Genomic DNA, 20,797 nt, shown 5'->3' on the forward strand with positions numbered 1-20,797 from the left:
TCACAAGGGAACAAAGCTCAGCTTACTGGTCTTTCACAATTCAACCAGAGGAGCCACACAGCAAAGCCACAAGGTTTAAAGACCAGTTCTTCACCTGAGGTGCTCCTACCCATCCCATGTGCCAGGAAAGCTTGGGAGGCAGATGATGAAAAAGTGGTGGTATTTCTCTTAGCATCTTTATCAGAAACAGGAATGTTTTCTTCAGAATGTGTAAATATTAGAAAAAGAACATTAGAGAAGAGCCACATTTTTAATTTTTTCAAAATAAAACAACCAAATGAAATACATCTTCATTCCATAAATAATATTAGCAGCAAACCCTCCCATCACTCTAGGTGGTAAAAGGTTTACAGCACAAGGAGTAAACTGTAAACACTGTCTGAGCATCTGTAAGCCTCTTCCTTAGTCTATGCAGTCTTTACCTCTTCACCTGCTTATGTGTGTTCTATTGAACTGGAATGAGAAGAGGCAATAACTGTTCTCCAAAAGCCAATGTCTGATTTTCTGTAGTGGGGTAATTGCTTTGTCTGCAAATGTCAGTTTCACTGGCTTTTTAAAAACTATTATTTTTAGAAGGAAACCCAAGCACTGACAAGTCAAGTCTTTGCTCTGTGCCAAACCACATCCTTCAGTTAAAAATTATTAAAAAAGCAAAATACATCAACTGCCAACACCATTTTTTGTCTGTTTTTCTTATTGTCATGGCTTTGGCAGTTAAGGACAACTGGCTTACAGGTCCCTGCAATCCCTCAACTACATGTCTGGTTTGTGGCTCTTTACTCAAAGGGCTATGCAAGGTGTGTCATGTATCCCGGCACTGGATCGATTAGTCTGAGTGATTTGGAAAAGAAGTATGCACAGTGTGTGTGATAAGATAAAATAAAAAAATCTCCTTGCCTCACGTTTCTTTCTTAGCAACTCTCCACTTGTACGTGCACAATCTGTTCTCATTCAGTGTTTTGGCTACAGAGTTTGTTAAGCGGTGGTAGTGCGGAGGCCAAAACAGAAGGAAAACTCCTTATTTGACATACGCTGTTGACTGGAGAAAACAAGGAAGGTTTTTTTTTTTTTATTTCCTTGCCCAGTTTTAACATCCAAGAAAATTTCCCTCTCTTTTTTCTTCATTTGTGTCCAGAGAGGCCATCACCTGTTGAATAGACTCCATTGTTAATCCTACAGTCTTCGGTCCTCATAGAGTCTACTAATTCCTCCTCTGAATCCTCCTCCTCTTCCTCCTCTGGGGCTGACAGACTGGATGTGGGGCCTTTACATATTTTTAAGTGGCGAGTGAGGTGATATTTGGTTAGATAAGCCTTGGTGCATTTTTCACAGACATAGTCTCTCTTTCCTTCATGTGAATTGAGATGCTTCTTCAGGTGATTTGTCCTCAGGAACAGCTTGTCACACTTGGGGCACTTGATCTGCCGGTCTCTGCAAGAGGAACATGAAAAAGTTAGAGTTTGCTCCTGCCCCAAGGCAGCTGATACTGTAACAAATAGTGCGGAGATGGTGACAGGAAGGGTGAAAAGGTCAATCTGACTTGTAAATCTTACTTTCAATATACTTCAAGAAGCAGCAGACAAGAAATAACAGCACTGCTGTGGCACTAAAATGTATATACTGCTCAGTTTTCTCCCACACACTACCTACACAAACCCCTTCTTCTCTGCTTCCCCCAAATGTCATTGCCAAAAGTCAGGCTTTTTGCATTATCTGTTCACTTGCAACCACTTGTTTTACTTCCTGATGATAAATTAAAGAATAATGAATTCTACAAGAGGTTTGTTTATTGTTTTTTTTTTTGTTTTAGCAAGGGCAGAGATGTTGCCATGGTGGGGCGATTAGTTTCCCTCCTTCCCACCCTGCATAAAGGGATGGAAAAAAAGAACAACAACAAAAAAGAAAACAAAGCTGCCGCGTGTTAACAACCCTCAGTCCGTAAATGCTAAGCAGGGGCTAACCAGACTGCAGCAGTCAAATTCTGTAGATGCTGTGCAGAACACCTCCCAGCAGTAGCGCTCCTGGCTCCGGCTATAAGAACAAGCAGCAAAGCAAGTCTGTCTGTCTGTCTGCCTCTCTCCTTCTCATGCTAGCTGCACAATGCTGTCTCCCAGAAGCAGCAATCGATTCAAAGTGAATACGAGAACCAGATGCTGAAAATGAAATAACGGGAGGGACTGGCTTTGGGTGAGCAGCTTTTAAGGGAGGACCTTGGACTGGGCGGAACTGAACAGGAGGCAGAGATTCTCAGGGCAAAAGGAAAGATCTGCCCTTGCAGAGCTTACTGGAGGACGGCCTGGGGATCTGCCCTGAGGAGGAGCAGGAGACCAAGTGCATGAATGAAATGAAGCGCAAGGTAAGAGCTGCATCCCATCCCCGGTGCAAACAGAGAGGGAAACCTAACAAGCTACTCAGTGAGAATAGCACTGAGTTTATGACTTTTCATGGTGATGTTGGGACTTGGAAACAATTCTCAGCAGAGAACTAAATGTAAACCAATTAAACCCCTCTACAAAATGGTGAGCACTGCAGAATGCCGTTTCACAAGACCAGGTGCACACCTGGAATTTACTGGGTCATTAAAATATTGCAGACACTAGAATAGGCCAGCTTCAGCCAGCAACAAAGAACTTGTCCAGATTGATTTCTCCGTCATTCTAGAGGATGAACCCTGCACTCCTTAGGCCAAACTATGTGCAAACTGGAGATTCTCTCTCGGGCTGATTGGCTTCATTATGTATTGCAGTGACCAGTGCAGCCCATCCTGTGAGATCACTTACTGTGTGTGAGTGAGTACGTGCTGCTTGAGGTCCTGCCTCCGCATGAACAGCTTCTCACAGTAATCGCACTTCAGATTCTTCTCCCCGGTGTGGATGACCATGTGCGATTCCAGGTGAGCCTTCTGGGTGAACAATTTGTCACAGAGGGTACAGCGATAGTTCTTCTGACCTAGGATTACAATTTTCCAGCAAAAATATTCAGGCAAATTTTTAACAAAACTAGGCTTATCCAAGATAAATTATTGACTAAAAATAATAGTAGCCTCCCTTTTAATAGTTACCATGATAACTATATTGTATATTAGCACATCCCCATCACTCCCACCCATTTCCCACAGAAACTGTATCTGATGCCTTAGTGGAGCCCAGGCACATTCGATGCACTGCATTGCATTTCTCTAGGAAAACAAGTTCTCAAACACACAGGTACAGAGTTCACTGGCTCTTTGCTAACTTCTGTGTTTTATCCCATTTTCCCACTTATCTGCAGTTCTTCCATTATTCATTGCCATAAATAGTTCAAAGCCTCTGCACACCACTGGATTCAGACTAAGTGTGAATACCACTTGAATCCCTATCCCACTGCATATTCTGGGGTGGTGTGTACCATGTTTGTACTTCATCAGTTTATTAAAACTCACTACTGAGCCTACAGCTTCCTATGCTTGACTCCAGTGCACTTAACTCCCAATTTTATTGCCCTTTCAGCTTTGTGATTTGCATTCATTGATTCCCAACAGCTATTATTTCAACCTTACTGAAATAAAAAAGGCAAAAACAACCACGTTGTGTATTGCTGGACTGTACTTGACCTTCACCCTTGCCCCTATCCTCACTCTGTTAAATCCATGCCTTTTCTTATTCCCTTTCTTCTTACACAGCTTTGAGTGACCTCATCTAGTGAAACATGTCGCTGCACACAGCAGAGGGGTTGGACTACATGATTTTTAAAGGTCCCTTCCAACCCAAAACAGTTTATGATTCTATGTTTCTAAGAGCTTAGATTTATTGACACAAGCCATTCTCTGGTAAGTGGCCGAGGTATCGGAGAGAACAGATCCTACCCCAAGGTTTTACTGGCACAGGCATCTCTATAAAGTCCCCTGCCCTTACCTGTGTGTATCTTGAGGTGTGTCCGTAAGTTGCTAGGGTCACTGAAAGCTTTGCTACAGAAATCACACTTGTGTGGCTTCATTCCCATGTGCCCCATGAAGTGGACGTGGAGCTTGGAAGGGGAGATGAAAGCCTGGGGGCACATGGAGCACTTCCACTTCCTCTCCTTGATGTGGCCTGGCCCGTGGCTGCTGCTGTGCCCCTGGCTGGGGAGGTGGCTGTGGATGTGGCTGCTCACGTGGGCCTTGAAGTCCGCATAGGAAGCGCATTCCTTTCCGCAGTGGCAGATGTGCACGTCCGGATGTTCGGGGACACCTTTGGGCACAAAAGCATCGCTTTTAATGAGGCTGAACAGAGGGTGATCCATGTTAACACTATGTCTGTGGCAGCAAAGCCAGCTGCAGAGATTTTCACCCCACCTCCCATGCTTACTTTTTCAGCTCTTTTAGGTAAGCCACTTCCAGTGTTTGGGAGGGGCAAACTTTGGAATGGTTTTGAGCACAGCTCCACCAAACCTAAATTATCACAACCAAAGGTGGGCGAGGGCAGAAACACCTTCAGTTAGCAAAACTCCCTTAGCACCAGATAGATGAACAGAAGAAAAACAACACCCCTGGACCACACCTGGAATATTGTGTCCAGTTCTGGGCCCCTCAGTTCAATAAGGACAGGGAACTGCTGGAGAGAGTCCATCATAGGGCAACAAAGATGATTAAGGGAGTGGAGCATCACCCTTATGAGGAAAGGCTGAGGGAGCTGGGTCTCTTTAGCTTGGAGAAGAGGAGACTGAGGGGTGACCTTATTAACGTTTACAAATATGTAAAGGGTGAGTGTCACGAGGATGGAGCCAGGCTCTTCTCAGTGACAACCAACAGTAGGGCAAGGGGTAATGGGTTCAAATTATAACACAAGAGGTTCCACTTTAATTTGAGAAGAAACTTCTTCACAGTGAGGGTAACAGTACACTGGAACAGGCTGCCCAGGAGGGTTGTGGAGTCTCCTACTCCAGAGACATACAAGACCCGCCTGGACACCTTCCTGTGTAGCCTCATCTAGATGTTCCTGCTCTGGCAGGGGGATTGGACTAGATCATCTCTTGAGGTCCCTTCCAATCCCTAACATTCTGTGATTCTGTGAACTCTTTTTCTTTGAAACTGCAATCTTTTACTCCTGATCTGTAGAATTAGATAGTCAAATGTTTGTTTTAAACGATGGTACTCTTGTAGCCGTGAAATGCAGAAGTAAACTGTGACATGCACCACTGGGTGCTGAGAAGGAACATAATGCACTCCCAAGTGACAGAGCCCAGAGATGGCACTAAAAGGGAATTCAAGCTGAGCACTCCCTGCAAAGCCAACGGAGATGAGCGCTTACTTACCAAGCTGTCGTGCATAGTCCTGACTGTAATAAAAGAGAAGCTCATGTTCAGGTGGGATGTCCCGAGAGGTGCAAAAGTAAATTTTTCCATCATGAGGATAAGCTACCAGGTTCTGTTCTTCCCGGTTCCTATGGCAATAACAACAGCCATGAAAAAAAAGCCCTCCAGAAATAATGTTTTTTTGTGAGAGGAAAAAAAAGAGAAGGAAATTCCTATAAACAGGTAATGAGAGAATGCTTGTCAGCACATTATAAAAACTTTCATGTCTGTCACTTCTGTCCTTTTTTATTAAAGGAAAGGAAAATTGGACCTTGAGAGCCCATCTGCTCCACCAAACGATAAATTTTTCACACCACTGTGATATCTTGCTGAGAAAATTATTAATAGATATTGGAGTGGGCTAGAGAAGAAAGTTTATGATCTCTTAAGAAACTACAAAAATACATATATTTCTCATACTAACTTCCTTAAGAAACAGAGAACACGAGAGAGAAATATCAGTGAAGTCTGAAAGTAAAATTATCTTCAAAAATAACTCTTGAAAAGCATTTCCAAGATGTGATAATTCATCTTGTGAAGCTGTATCTTGCATTTGTTTGTTCCCAGTATCTGAAACCAGCAAAAGCTCTGCTCCACTGCAGTGGGGGTTCAAGCATTAACTTCTTGACTCCTGCATGTTAAAGCAATTAAATGAATTGCAGGGGAAACCTACTTTGTGTCACAAAGCAATAGGAGAGGTTCACCCTTCTCAGGGGATCACGTGTGGAGCAATACTGAAGCCAGTCTGGAGAGTTTTCATCACAGGCTCCAGAAAGACTGAAACGGTCAGCTCTTGTGAGCTGTAAGAGCTTGGAACCCAGGAACACTTTGCTAATAAAGTATTAAAATCAAAAAGACAACATCATCTTCACGGATGCATCCAAAAGGAATGGGACAGATGCAAGGCAATAACAAGCTAATACACAGTAAGATGGTGTAAAGCTTTAGGACAGGGAAACAAAGTATGTGGACAGGTTTGGGACGGCTTGACTACAGCATGCGTACTGGTTCCCCCATAACATTCTCCACTGAGTGCTCTGTTTCATTCTCCCCACCAGTCCAAGATGGCCAGATAACTCCCAGAGGTCGCTTGGTCCCGATCTCATCGCCCATCTGGGCAGGCAGTGCAGCAGTGCACATTCTGCAGCACAGCCTCCCGTGAACCTGCAGCTCAGACTCCAACCATCTCAGCATAGTTCAGGTGGTTCTCACCTGGCTTTGCGTACAAACATCATCCAGTTACACTCGTTTTCATCAGTTGTAACGATGCAGAACTCCAGGACACCATTGTGATGGATCTACCAGGAAAAACAAATGCAATCTTAGGATGAAACACAGTAAAAAACACAGCAAAAGCCAGCTTCTTTCTTTAAGAGAGGACATGTTCACCCAGGACAAGCCAGGAGGTCTCTGTTGCCGTTGCCAATACCACAGCCCTGTTCTTACTTCTTCCGTTCCCCTTCACACAGGAAGCTTGACCTCTCTGCTACCCAGGAGGCTACAAGAACTGTTTATCAGCATCTTTCCCACACACCACCTTCAGCTCTCGGCAGAAATGCATTTCACTGCTTTTCTTACAAGCCAGGTCTTGTGATTAATAATATCTGGGCAAACAGTACATGTTTTATTTACACAGATCAGTTTTAGTTTCTCAACATGAAATGATGTAAAAAATAAAGCTTTAAAGCAGCTTTCCTGCAACAAATCATTAATCACCTGGGGGAACTTTCAATAAACAATGATACAAAACAAACAAACAAGTGCTGCCTAGTAATTAATATACAATTCCTGCTGCAAGTCCACACAAATACTGGAAACCACATCCAGCCCTTTACAAGAAAAGGCATTAAAGAAGTTCATTGTACTTCAGGATTGATTACCAGCCCATCACATGGCATACAGCTCTGCGATGCTGATATAAAGGATTAAACAATCAAACTGCAATCATTTTGATTTTTGGCAAGGATGACAATGTTAAAGCTGCTGTGTCATGTGGTGGCTTTCCCCGGAAGAAGGCACCCCCGCAGACTCTGTGAGCCACATGTGTGCCTGTGTGACCACAACATCCACTGACCTTCCAGATGTGACTGGCTGCTTTGTCTGTCCAGTCAGCCACCTCCAGAGAATGGCTCTGCTGCCCGACCAAAGGTCCAAAACAAGTCCTTACAGGAATGGTTTCTCGTGTCCACACACCTGTCAGTAGAAGATCAAAATCTGCAGAAATCAATTATTTAAACAACTAATCATGCATAACAAAGAGGTGGGAGGTTTATGAGGTAATGCTCCAGGGGTAGTATCTAAGGCATAAGACCATCAAAGCTTCTACTTCACATGTAAAACACACCTAAGGCAGAGACAAGAACCACCACCACCACATGACACTATTGGGAGCCGCTTTGTTGTAATTACAAATATTTATTTTGTTTGTCAAAAGCAAGTAATTTACTTTTCAGTAAGCTATAAAACTAAGATCCTAGCCACTTGTACCAATCAAAGTTTTCATGGCACTTTCTGCAGAAGCAGAAAATACTAGTTTCAGTAACTACATTTCGCCTACCTAATCCCCAGGAATTTCCAGAATTGTTGCTGGGCATTGTTAAGCAGCTTCTGCATTTCTCCCCAGAGGCAGCTGTATTTCTGTCATGGGCAGAGGGATTCCTGCGTGTATATTATTTATTATTAAACATTTATATATATATATAGGTGTACATGAATACACTGAATAGCTTTTAGGAATAAACTGGAAACTAATGCAGCTTGAAAAGAACAGATGTAATCTACTCTCAACAAGCAGCATCTCTAAGCAAGCCAATAATCACATTCTTCTCTAGCCTTCAGATCCTTAGGGTATTGCACTGTACTCTTCGATTTCCAGGTGACAATGGCGTGAAACACAGTAACAAGGTCCACATCCAATGACAAGGTCACAATCTACATGCCAAATGTAAATGAATGGGGGGGGAGGAAAAAAAAAAGAGGCACTCATGATCAATACTCCAATGAGAGCATCCAGAAGACCCACAGGTAGCAATCCAACCTGATGAACAAGCAGACAGACATCTCCTCCATTTATTTCTAATTGTTTTCTTCCATGAAACTGCAATTGCTGTAATGTTTTCTTACCAAAGCTGTGCCTGGGCTGTTTAGCACATGATGAACACCATACCTTGCTTGTGCTTGACCTTATGAAGTGTTTCAGCAACACTCTGTGGCAGCACCCCAAGACTCTAGCTGAAGCCTAAGCAGTAACCAGAGGACAAGAAGCTCTTACGCTATGGAAGTCAGGGTGATTACAGAAAAGGGAACCACCTCTCTGTTGCAGTGTTTCCTTCGCACATTAAAAACCCTACAGTTTTGGATTTGAGGTGGTGAGTGTATTTTAAACGCCTACATAGAAATCTATAGTAATCTGATTCTTACCTGCTTCAGCTCCCATGATAGACTGCCGGAGCACAAGCTGTTTAGGGAGAGACAGCCTGGCTCGGCTCTCTATCGGGGTGTCAGGGACAAAAGTGACGGGCCCGTGATCTGGGCAGTCTGATGGATATGCCTTGTCACACAGTGTGCACCCTGCAGAGAGGGGAAGGGACAACAGAAGTTAAAAAGATGCAACAGCCCCCACAGTGCAAACGGCTCCCAGACAACATGCTTCAGGTCAGCTCCTGCCAAAGGCTGCTTCTATCTGGTTTATCTCATCTGCTTTACTACCTTTACTCAGAAGAATATGAAACATGTTGTTACTGTCAGATAGGCACATCACGTACACATACATGTCACTGTTCCTATCCAATTTCAATCAAACACGAGGATCTCTGCCTGCCTTCCTGATGGTAAATTAATCACTTAGATTAATTACCTGGACTTTTAGACTATCCCTACAGAGGCAATCCAGCAACAGGGCAGAGTCCACTCTTCATCAAAACTACTGCAAAATGGATTCAAAGAAGCACAACGAAGCTGGTGAGGGGTCTGGAGCACAAGTCTGATGAGGAGCGGCTGAGGAACTGGGGCTGTTTAGCCTGGAGAAAAGGAGACTGAGGGGAGACCTGATCGCTGTCCGCAACTACCTGAAAGGAGGTTGTAGCACAGAGGGTGTTGGTCTCTTCTCCCAAGTAACACGTGATAGGATGAGAGGAAATGGCCTCAAGTTGTGCCAGGGGAGGTTTAGACTGGCTATCAGGAAAAATGTGTTCACAGAAAGGGTTGTCAGGCATTGGAACAGGCTGCCCAGGGAAGTGGTGGAGTCACCATCCCCAGAGGTGTTTGAAAGACACACAGATGAGCTTCTTAAGGACCTGGTTTAGTGCCAGAGTTAGGTTAATGGTTGGACTCAGTCTTGAGGGTCTCTTCCAAGGAAAATGATTCTATGATTGTATGTTTCCACGGTAGTCTCTCCAGAGCTGGCAGTAATGCCGATGATGGAAGAGCCATTTACTCTCTGATCAGAAGTGAAATGACCTGTAATGGCAGAAAAATCCAAGCCATACCAAACTAAGCACTCTCTAACTGGTTATGTTTATAGAATTTACCAGGAACACAAGAGTCTTCTTGCATGTAGAACCTCAACGATGTTCACACAAAGAGACAGTAAGGTCTTCTTTCTAAAATTTTTCTAAGTTGAACCCACACATCCCTTTCTCTCCATTTAAATTCAGACAATGTGCAAATCTTCATGGCAGCAAAAACCTGACTTCACTGCTGCTTTTGAAGGATGTACTGCAATAAACTCATACAGTACACCTCTACAGGATGCCACTGAATGGAACAAAAACAAAAGCCCAAGAAGAATCAGTAGCATCACTTTCCTAATCTGTCATTCAGCATAAGCACTGCTGAAAAATACACCACTGAAAGTCTTCAGGCTAATAAATTCAGGAAAAAGTACAACATAAAATCTAGAAAAAACGTATCATTTTAATTCTCAACAACACCTACTCAGCAACCACTCTCATGATATATCATTCTTCCGAAGAAAGATGCTCAGCTAAATGAGCAGGATCTCCACAAAGACCTTCTTTGGCTTCTTGATGGCCCAGCTCCAGTATAAAGACCTACCACAGAAGTAGTCATCAGCAGGCAGAAACAGCAGCTCCATTATCACTTGTTTAAAGAGATTTTTGGGACACTCCCTTCATATATGAGGGTACCAGAATCTGACCCCATACAAAGTGCAGTTTGAATAACTGCATCGTTACAGATAGGAAGGTACTCAGAAAATTATTAGGTCCAGCCTACATAAGCATTGCTTCATGTGCACAGATGACTTGTAAGAGCACAGCAATGACAACAACCAGACCTGAGTAATGAGAAACACTATTTGGAACAGCTGGTTTTAAGCACTGCCTAGCACGCAACACTATGGGTCTGCAGCCTAGGCCCAAGGAGAGGCAAAGAGGAAGAAAAGCAACTTCTAGGCATGTGACACTTTCACTTGGAAAGGTTTAGGGATTCATATATATTTAAGAAGTTGCAAAAAAAATCCTACATTCAACAGGAAGCAAAAAATATTATTTCCTTCCAAATAATGAAAAAAACAAAACAAAACAAAACAACCCCAACAATCACAGCAATTATTTCCCTGATATGAGTACTCAGAACTGTAGCAAAGGCACTTTTTAAAACTCCTGCTTAGGAACAGCATAAAAAGTTTGCTGAAAAAGGCCATGACTCCTGCCTTCTCGATGAGGAAAAACCACCAAGAGGCTCTAAAACATCTCCTCCTCCTTTTTGTCACCTGTATGGACACAAATTCATGTTTTATTCAGGAGAAGTTAAAAAACAACAAGAAGTTAAAATTTAAACCTTCCTATTTTGTAAATCACATAAAAGCACTACACATGCAATAGCTGCTAGAACATCCTACCAATGGGGTGCATCATCTGGGAAACATCTTAGGACTATTTTAAGTATAGTGACAATAAGCTGGCAGATCAAATCTCACTTTGGGAATAAGATAAGTGATTTCACCACATGCATGTTGGATATCATAGTATTTTGATTGTTATTTGTTCAACACGCAACAGATGCTTGTAAGAACTTCTGAGTGCCTCAACTGTAAAACTCTTCCTCTAGGAATTGTAAATTCATCATAGTTCTACACCCACCTGATCTTAAGTTATATTTTATCCCACAGAATAAAAGTTTTAGTTCAAATTTCTGACTAGACACTTTGCACTAAACTGCACCTCTCCCATTGTTAACCAAGGCACTATTTCTTTCCATTTCTTCAAAAATGTTTTGCAGGCAAAGCTTGCCATAAGGCTCTGGCAGTTGCAGGGCCAGATTGTGTGCAAGGGCAGCACTCAGCAGTGCTACCACAGCTAATAAAACCGTATATAAAAGCTGGCCTTACGCTTCAACGGCGGGAAGCCAGACATGCTGTGGGTGGAAGTTCAAATCTCTGTCCCAGCAAACAAGAAGTTCTCAGTTCTTCACAACTATTCCTTGAACGATGACAGGATTGAGAGAGTGCAATGTCCAGTGCTTCTCTCTTCCTAGAAGATCAACTAACCTCTGGACTAAAGTCTTTTGATGCGAATAATTAGAAATATTAAAAACTTCCCTACCCCTCTGATCTTTATTCAAGCAGGTCCTGTTGAGAACATTTCTATGATGATTGTTCATGGTTTAATAAAAATTTTGCAGAATCATAACATCATACTCAACAACTATACCCACTTGACAAAATTTATGGCTTTGGGTGGTGTTTTTTATGAGTTTTCTTAACAGAGCAAGAAGAGCCATTTGTGATGTGACTTTAAAAAACCAAGTCTCATTGCAAAGGATAATATCAGCATATCCACAAAAAGCAAGAGCTTCACAAAGAGCTCAGCTTCCAACCTCGAAGCAACATGGGAGATGGATACAAAGATGCTAAAACATCCTATTATGTCTACTTCCAACTAGTGCCATTCCAGCACAGTTAATCTGCCACTGCAGATGTTCCAGCTTTCCTGGACCTGTTAAATAATTAAGTTTATTTCACCAAAAATCTGTAAAACTAGCAACAAGAGTCCTGTCATCCCACCGTTCAACAGCTACAGAACAAACCCGACCCCAAGAAAGCAGGAAACGTCCACTCACATATTGTAAACAAGGTTGCCATGTTCTCCTTGTTTGAATTGGAGTCTTCCATTTGCAGAGAGGATGGTACGAAGGCAAGATTGTCTGCAGACACATCCACGTGACTTGGTCCCATGGCTACTTCCTGATTTATGGAAGACACCGCCACCGGCTCGAGGCTGAGGCCCACTTCATGCAAGGCTACCGAGTCCAGGGAAGCCAGGTTGTGTGAGGTAGAGAGCGCCACACTCACAGAGCTGGTGCTCATGGCCACAGTATGAATGGAGTCATTTAGTGTGCTGTCTGATATTCCTGTCACCCGCCCAGCGATGTGGTCGGGCTCCATGACGACAGGGAGTTCCAAAGTGCTACCGTGAATGGGAATGACACCGCCGTGTGCCACAGCTTCTGATGTCAAGTTACTCCCCACCGTGTCTACGGCTAAAGGTTCATGGCTCCGGGAGCCGTTTGGGATCTGCGAATGATCCCCGGCTACATCATCCATCGTAAGCTCCTCTGTCATCCCATCTGTAGAGATGGGGCTGGTTACCCTTGAAACGCTCTCCATAGTGATTGTAGTATCCAGTGCTACCTCATGGCTGTCACTAGGATGCAGGTTTTGAGCACCGTGTGTGTTCACTGTGCGGGAGTCCATGGAGACAATCCCTGGTTCCAGCCCCACAGTCTCACTGGGCTGGTAGGGATCTAGGGCCGAGGGATTGCTGGAGACTGACAAAGCCGGATTGCTGTCAACGTTTATAGTGTTGGGATGGATGTACTGAGGTGGAGGTCTGTCAGCCAAGTAAGATAATATACCTAACAGAATGATAAAGAGAAAGGGAGTGAGATGACCTCAGTTTTCAAATCTTGAACAAAGATACCCCATCATCGCAGCACAGTATATTGAGACCCTAGATCCCTGAAGACATGCTCTTTACATTATGTCCAATTACAATCACTCATTCAAAAACAAGGCTTGCAAACATATGCCAACCCAACACTCTTGTCAAAGTATCATTTGACAACAAATAACAGAGCTTCTATCCAACAGAACAAGTCTCTAATTATTTGTAAAACTCTGAACAGTCAAGTCTCTGGCAGCATCTAACCTAGGGTCCTCGGTGCAAAGACTGAATCAGAAAGAGAGGCTTCACATTTTAGGCATCATTTTTCATTCTCAAGAAATAGCTCAAAAAGGATGAAGGACTGCTAGTGGAATCTAACATCTGATAATCCCTTGTTCATCTTTGCTAAGAGAAGTAGCAACAGCTCTCTGGGATACACCCTTTTTGCTTTGGTATTTTAGTTTGAACAATGACTACTTCCTTCCTCTGAGTGACACAATTGTCCATCTTGGAGATCATCAAGTGCAATTCTGAAAGACCAAGATAAGGTCTCTCGAAGGTATCACAAGTCATCTACTCTCTTTCCTTACATGAAAAGTATGTAGTTTCTCCTAAACAATCACCCAGTTAAATTTAAAGCAGAAACCTACCATCTTTTCTGGTAGTTCTGGAAAGCTTTTCAACATCAAACAAACTTGGAATTTAAGATACGAAGAAACACCAACCTGTATTTACATACTACCAATTTTTCTTGTTGGACAAGGCTAAAACAAAAAAATCTTGGGAGGAAATACATCAGCGCATTCAACTAACAGTACTTCCAGCAGAAACAGAAAAGGATTTTGCAGATTCTGCAAGATCTGAGTCAGCATGTTTCTTTTTTGGCCTTGAACCCTATGAGCCCTATGAGTTTTCCATTCAAACACGTCTGATATTATAAGCATGGATACTCTCTCTGCAACATAACCTCATTAAAAATGGTTAAGCCAAGAAATGGACAGTTTAATTTAATCAGCTGCATCAAATATTTCTGCATGCAATGCTGCCCTGTGGCTTGAATGAGTGGGATCTTTAAAGGCAGTAAGATGAGTGACGGAAGAGCCCTATGAAACATCAGACTGAACACCAAGCAGACTAAAAAGAAAAGTATACCTTTCTGTATAAATTATTCCAGCTCAGAAGAATGGCAAATACCTTTGATCCTCAAACGTACTGTCTCCTTCTCTACTCTTTGCCCACAAAATGGGCAGGCATGCAGTGCAACAGAATACATTACTCCTAAGCAGTTGGCAAGTTCAGCCCCAAGTCAGTAGGTAGTTGGATGAGACCTAGGCTGCTCTATTTCTTTTCCTATCGCAGCTTGAACCAACAACACTCACTGGGTGACCTTGAAACAGTTTATCTACATCCTTCCACCCTGTCAATCTTAGCTACAAAACAAGGGCTACATTTAAAGCTTGAATTTCTGTGTCTTCATACATTAACATGCAAAATTCTATATTTATACTCTAAAACACATGTGAGAGAGGAATCGAGACAGGAATCAGCACATTAGGCCTTTGGAAATCAACCTTGAACAAAAAAGAAATAAAACTCTGCCATGGGCTAAATGGGTAGGGAAGAGCCCAAACTCCTCTTTTTTGAGCTCTGAACTACTGTAACCTGCTATCATGCACATATTAAGTACTGCTTCAGACTATAGGAGAAAAAAAAAAAAAGAAGCAGCTTTCAAATTACAAGCCATTTGAGTTGAAACCAGGCATGCCTTGTTTTCTGTTAATCTGAAAACCAAAGCAGCAAGAGGAGTGAACAGAGGTTCTTTTCAAGTAGAAGACGCCCTGCAGTTCTGTTCGTACACATATATAGCAAACAGAGACTTGATAATAAAGGTGTGTAAATGACCAGACTCCAGACAAACTCAGAGAATTTACAGCTCTACAAAACAGTCAGCCTTGTCTGCTTCAGGACACAAACAGGTGGCTCTTAAAAAAATTTCTCTCTCTGTTCCCATCCAACAGCACTGGACCACTTACCAGGTAGAATGTGTCTGAAATAGCTGCTCTCCAGGTGAGGGTATGGTGGTGGAGGTAGGGTGTAGTTTCTCTCTGGTATACCACACATCACTCCTCGATCCCCAATACCCATTGGGAGCATCAGAGACAAAGCAGAGGGCAAGGAACTCAAGGAGGGACCCAAGTTTGGAATTGCAACAGGCAAGCCTGCAAAAGAAAACACCCCTTTAAATTCGGTGGAACTACCTGAGCTAACAAAGAGGTTACTAATTCCGCAGGAGGTCCCTATAGAAGTATTAAATGGTACTGTCAAAGTAGCGTGGCAAACTTCAAAAAAATATCACAGTTACCACAGCACTGAGCAGTGTGCCTGAATATGGCTGGATCTTTTCCAGATACATTATGTAGGGCCTGCTTCTACTTTACAACTGTAATGGACTTCTGTCTGTGTAGTCCCCTAAAAAAAAAGTGTTAGCTAAACAGTTTTGTTTTACAGGTGAAAAATCATTATTTTCACCTGAGTGGAGACAGACATAGAAGGAGACAGATCTGAAGTTCGTATTTCAAAGGATTCTGCCACCACCCACCTACAGTGCAAACCACCCCATTAGAACAAAACAAGACTCCCATTAAGGCACAAGCCTGGCAAGCACACATCCCTTGTGCTTTGCCCACAGAAGCAAGGGTTTATGGCCCACCCTTCCAGAATTCTACACCACCTCATTACCTGCTAAAGACATGACTTGCTATCAGAGCAAGCACTGCTACCCAGTTACAAACATTCCCATGAGAGGAAAACCCAGAGCATGAGCTGCAATATCCTTTGTGGGAGCTTCCCCCATTACCTGGTGCTGGTATGGCATTGTGAGTGGGCGACGCTGTCAGTCCCAAGTGGCTTCCCGAGACTGGCAGGGCATTGCTCACAGAGGATGAGGTCAGCTGGTCCATCCCTACAGGACTCAAGTTCATTTCATTCATTCTGGGGCCATGGAACAAAGAGGGGAGGGGAAAAAGAAAGAGAAACAGAAGCAAGAGCATTCCTGATTACTGACTGTACTGTGATGAGGAAGGCCAGAGCAAACAAACTCAAAATCAGATATTGACACATAAAAACTCTGGCTCAGAAAACTAAGCATAAAGTACATCATGCACTCACAGTGTGATCACATAATTATCAATACATATTGATCATAATAGATAGCAATAAGCAGAATTTAAAAAGCCAGTTCAAAAAGACAAATCAGACCATAACTTTTTTCCTCACTATCCAGAAAACAAAATCTCACTCCTTGTACTCAAAGTCACTGCGATTAAAGTACTGTGAACACAGACGAATCTTCACGCTCAGTGTCACCATTACTTGGACAATGGCTTCTATTTCATGACTTCTGGACACCACATTCACGTTCAAAAACCAAAGGCAGTGGAAAGGAGGAGGGGAAAGATGACTTAAAGCTGGCAATGGACACAAAATGTCTAATGCACCATCTATTCGAACCAGGCAAAGAGTGACAAGAGTCACCTCTGCAGAATAGCCATTGTACAGAATTTTAACAGTCTGCTTCAGTCTGGCTCTGCAGACATGGCTCATGCTCCTATAACACTAAAAACTGGCACCATGGATGGCGTTATTTCAGAGCGACCAACCCGTGGCACTTGAGTGCCTGCATGATAGCTACTGAACTGGGCACACACTGCACGAGTGGCTGTGGAGCTGTGGAAATCACAGAACCACAGAATGGCTGGGGTTGGAAGGGACCTATAGAGATCGTCTAGTCCAACCCACCTGCTAAAGCAGGTTCACCTGGAGCAGATTGCACAGGAATGTGTCCAGGCAGGTTTTGAATGTCTCCAGAGAAGGAGACTCCACAACCTCTCTGGGCAGCCTGTTCCAGTGCTCTGGTACTCTCACAGTAAAGAAGTTTCTCCTCACATTTAGATGGAACCTCCTGTGCTTCAGTCTGTGCCTGTTACCCCTCATCCTATTGTTGGGCACCACTGAAAGGAGTCTGGTCCCATCCTCTTGACACCCAGTGTTGAGATATGTATAAACATTGATAAGATCTCCTCTCAGCTTCTCTTCTCCAGGCTGAACAGACCCAGTGCTCCCAGTCTCTTCACATAAGAAAGATGCCCCAGACCCTAAACCCAAGTCCCAAGCCTTGCGAGAAACCATGCCAGCTTGAGGCACATCTGTCCTCTGGGGTCTCAAGCTGCACATGCAGCCCAAACCAATCCAAGGGGATGGGGACACCAAGGAGACATGGTCGCGTCACACCAGTTTACACCTCTACAAGCTCTGTCCTGCATTAGCTCTGCCACCCTGGCACTCCTGCCCTCACACCGGCTCTCATCAGCGGTTTGCAGGGCCGGAAAGGCCGGCTGCCCCCACAGCAGTCACAGCCCCAGCAACAAGACCGAATGGCCCCCACGCTGACCCGAGCCTCTCTCATGCCCACAGCAAGCTGCAGGCCCAAGATGAAGCGCTGGCGCTTGGACTGCTGCTCCAGCAAGGAAAGGTACCACTCGACCTGGGAAAACGGCCAAATACACCAAACGCACTCAAGTTAACCCAGAGAGCTGAGCCACACAAACAGAGGCACTGACTTTCATCTCGCTCCTGCCCAGTTTTCGCACCGTGCGTTCTCCGACCCTTGTCAGCCGCTCTGTTCACCGCCGGGGGACGGGATGGCAGGGGCAGTGCAGAGGGGTGCAGCTCCCCGGGGGGGCAGGGGACATCCCACCCCTTCCCCGGCCCAGACGCCTGCAGAGGGTGCTGATGCCCGACAGTGGGATCCCCCGCCCGGGGACCGAGGGGTGGCGAAGCACCGGGGCCGAGCCTCGGGGCCTGCGGGAGGCACGGAACGCTGCAGGGTCGCTCTCCTCTCCCCACCCCTTAGCCGGGGTGCAAGGCCCGAGGTGCCCGACCCCGCCCGGCTTGGCCGCGGTCCCGCTCGCCTCCCACAGCCCCCCGGCCCCGGCGGACGCGAGGGCGCTCACCTGGGGTGCATGGGGCCCGGCGCCGGGGCGGGGCTTCTCCCGGCGGCGGAGCGGCCGCGGCCACAGCCGCATCAGGGCCTTCAGCCCCGGCCCGCCGCCACCGCCCCTCGGTCAGGCGCCTGCCCCCGGTCCCAGCCGCGGCCTGGCCGCAACCTCCGCCGCCGCCTCATGGGCGGGGCCCCGAGCGGCGCGGGCCCGGCCACGAGCGGGGGAGCGCGGAGGAGGCGGAGGCGGGAGAGGGAGGCGGTGATGGCGGCGGCGGCGGCGGGAGGGGGACGGAGGCCGCTTCCGCCGCCGTGCGCCACATCCAGGAAGCGGCGCCACCGCCCCGGGGCTCCCCCGCTGCCGCCGGTGGGGGCCGCGACGGGCCCGGCCGCCTCCGCTGTGTTGTCGCGGAAGGGCCCGCCCGGAGGTGCTTGCGGGACCCTCCCGGACCCGTGTCAGGCCGCACCATCCCTGACCTGGCAGCCGCCGGCCCCGTTGCCCTCGCCAGCCCCCTGGCAGCCGCCGCAGGGCCCGGCACCAGCCGCCGTGCCCGAGACCGGGGCCGGCCGGCCCGCCGTGAACTTGGGCGGCGTTTCAGCTCCTTTCACTGCCACCTCCCCGCCTGGTTTCCACATTATTTCCAGTACTGGGAGGGGGCAAGCGGGCTTGAGAGCTGCCCTGGTACACGGCGGTTCTCCCCTTCTGGAGGAGCATCTTTGGTTGTGAGGCATCATCCGCAGTCTGGTGGGCTGACCAAAGGGCCTTGATGTTCAACCCGTGGTTTCACGTTCTCTCAGGACCTGGTGATCCTCTGGTACCATCAGCCCGTTCTTCCCCACAGCTGCCTTCTGGACATCAGCTGCTGTTCAGTTATCTGTGATTGATGGCTCACAAGCACAATTCTGGCTACACTGCCAAGGGATCTCTTGATTCGCACAAGTAGTTTTGTGGTTCGCTTTCACCTGTGACACATGGATATTCATCACGTAGACTGCTCAAATCAATCTACAAGTTCCTTGAGTGCCGGGGTGAACAGCTATTTCCTGAAACACCATAATGTGCTTCTGTAATTTGATCGTGCCTGACACTTAAACGATGCCTCATTTAATGAGACATCCCTCGATAGGAAGTCTGCATGGGAGGAAGCTTGAAGTATTTTTCTGCTCGCTACCTTTTGATCTAAAGAGCCTAAAAGTAGGATCTGGAAGGGTCATTCCAGTTCAGTACAAACCCACGGGTTCTTCTAGGGGTGGAAACATGCTCTCCTTGTTTGGCTTTAGCTGGCAGAAAGCTAAACACCTTGTATGCGCTAGTTCTTCAAGCTCTCTCTGCAGCTGAAGGAGAGAAATAGGCTGGTGCAGAGAGTGCTTCATTCTACCCCAAGGCAGGTGTCTGAGATGTGTGAGAATTCCCTGTGGAGCTGCATCTCTGTGTCCATGGCCTGTAAGTGGGACTTGTATAATTAGTTTAATCTAAATACATAACTTCTGGAGGACTACATTTAGGCAAAGTAAATCCAGCGCTCTGTCATTTGTTACCAAAAGACTGACCTCATTTAGTTTGCCACATATCCCACAAACTCTGCTGCTCTCCACTAAGCCAGATAATCCTTACTCTAACCATGACCAAGTGTATCTGAATTGGCCCAAAATATTATTTCATCAAGTCAAGAAAGATCACATCAAGTCCTCAGGATTTTAGGGACTACTAAGCATGTGATGGGGGGCTTATCTCTGGTTCATTTGTATGTGTGTAGTACCACATATTCACACGGTTGATGCTAATACTTCACATCTTTCTTAGAAAAACTCCAGCGAATGATTACAAGCCCAGAAGTCTCTTCACATTGCATTCCCTAATATGTAGGGAATGACTGCAGGTGACCTCCCGTTTTCAGTTGTCACCCTACCAACATCGCAGTTATACTCAGTGCATCTTTGTTCTGTCCTGAAATGCTAAGTTATCTCAAACCCTCAGCTTGTCTTAATGCCAATTATGATAGTGTAATTCTACCACAGAAATGCCCTGGCGCTGAAATCCTTGCGCTATTTCAACTATCTGAGCTGAAAGTAATATTATACTTCGAGCCTATGAACCAGATTGGATGTAGTCATACGCAGATAAGAGTGTTTCTTCCTACTGTCAAACACGAGTCCTCCGAGATTCCAGCTTTTTTTTGTAGTCACTTTGCTCCCTTGAATGAGTGATATCTTTACCAGTTTAAAGCACAAGTATCAAAGGAAGCCAGTGATAATATGAAGTGTCACCGAATGAGAAATTAATCTGTGTCTACAGAGATGTACTCTGCACGCCCAAGGTATTGTGATAAAACACATTTGAGAACTGTTTCTTCTGTGAGGGAAGACATTTTTTATATACCAGACACTTTCATTATATGTGAAGTGTTTTGATAAGACAACTGCACTATGTCCCCTGAAAGCTTCGTTTATTGACATTTATAGCGGTACTTGCTGCATGAGGAGCAAATTGCAGAGATATTTTTCAAGTTTGTCTTCAGATCCTGGAGACGGATTGAAAGATAAGGAAGCCTCGTGAAACTGCGGGGGAAGGAGATGCAGCAAG

General features: G+C 45.3%; 1 protein-coding gene across 1 annotated transcript; it reads right to left on the minus strand.

The window, feature by feature from the left end:
* Positions 1–231: 231 nt before the first annotated feature.
* Positions 232–18,463, minus strand: PRDM4 (PR/SET domain 4). The gene is made up of 11 exons (XM_065039416.1): positions 18,230–18,463; positions 16,075–16,208; positions 15,251–15,436; positions 12,394–13,188; positions 8,731–8,880; positions 7,385–7,503; positions 6,523–6,608; positions 5,272–5,399; positions 3,894–4,208; positions 2,781–2,949; positions 232–1,431 (listed from the first exon to the last, which is right to left on the minus strand). The coding sequence occupies exons 1-11, from the start codon at positions 18,238–18,240 to the stop codon at positions 1,122–1,124; spliced, it is 2,403 nt and encodes an 800-aa protein (XP_064895488.1). The 5' UTR covers positions 18,241–18,463; the 3' UTR covers positions 232–1,121.
* Between the last annotated feature and the right edge of the window lie 2,334 nt (positions 18,464–20,797).

Source organism: Columba livia, chromosome 1 (assembly GCF_036013475.1).
Source record: "Columba livia isolate bColLiv1 breed racing homer chromosome 1, bColLiv1.pat.W.v2, whole genome shotgun sequence".
NCBI classification, from domain to species: Eukaryota; Metazoa; Chordata; class Aves; order Columbiformes; family Columbidae; genus Columba; species Columba livia.

What these genes read in the sequence shown, in the direction of transcription:
- PRDM4 (XM_065039416.1), bottom strand. An exon ending in TATCATGGGAGCTGAAGCAG is followed by an intron (nt 7,504 to 8,730) that starts GTAAGAATCAGA and finishes TTCTACTGACAG; the next exon opens with GTGTGTGGACACGAGAAACC. An exon ending in CAGCCAGTCACATCTGGAAG is followed by an intron (nt 6,609 to 7,384) that starts GTCAGTGGATGT and finishes TTTTCCTGGTAG; the next exon opens with ATCCATCACAATGGTGTCCT.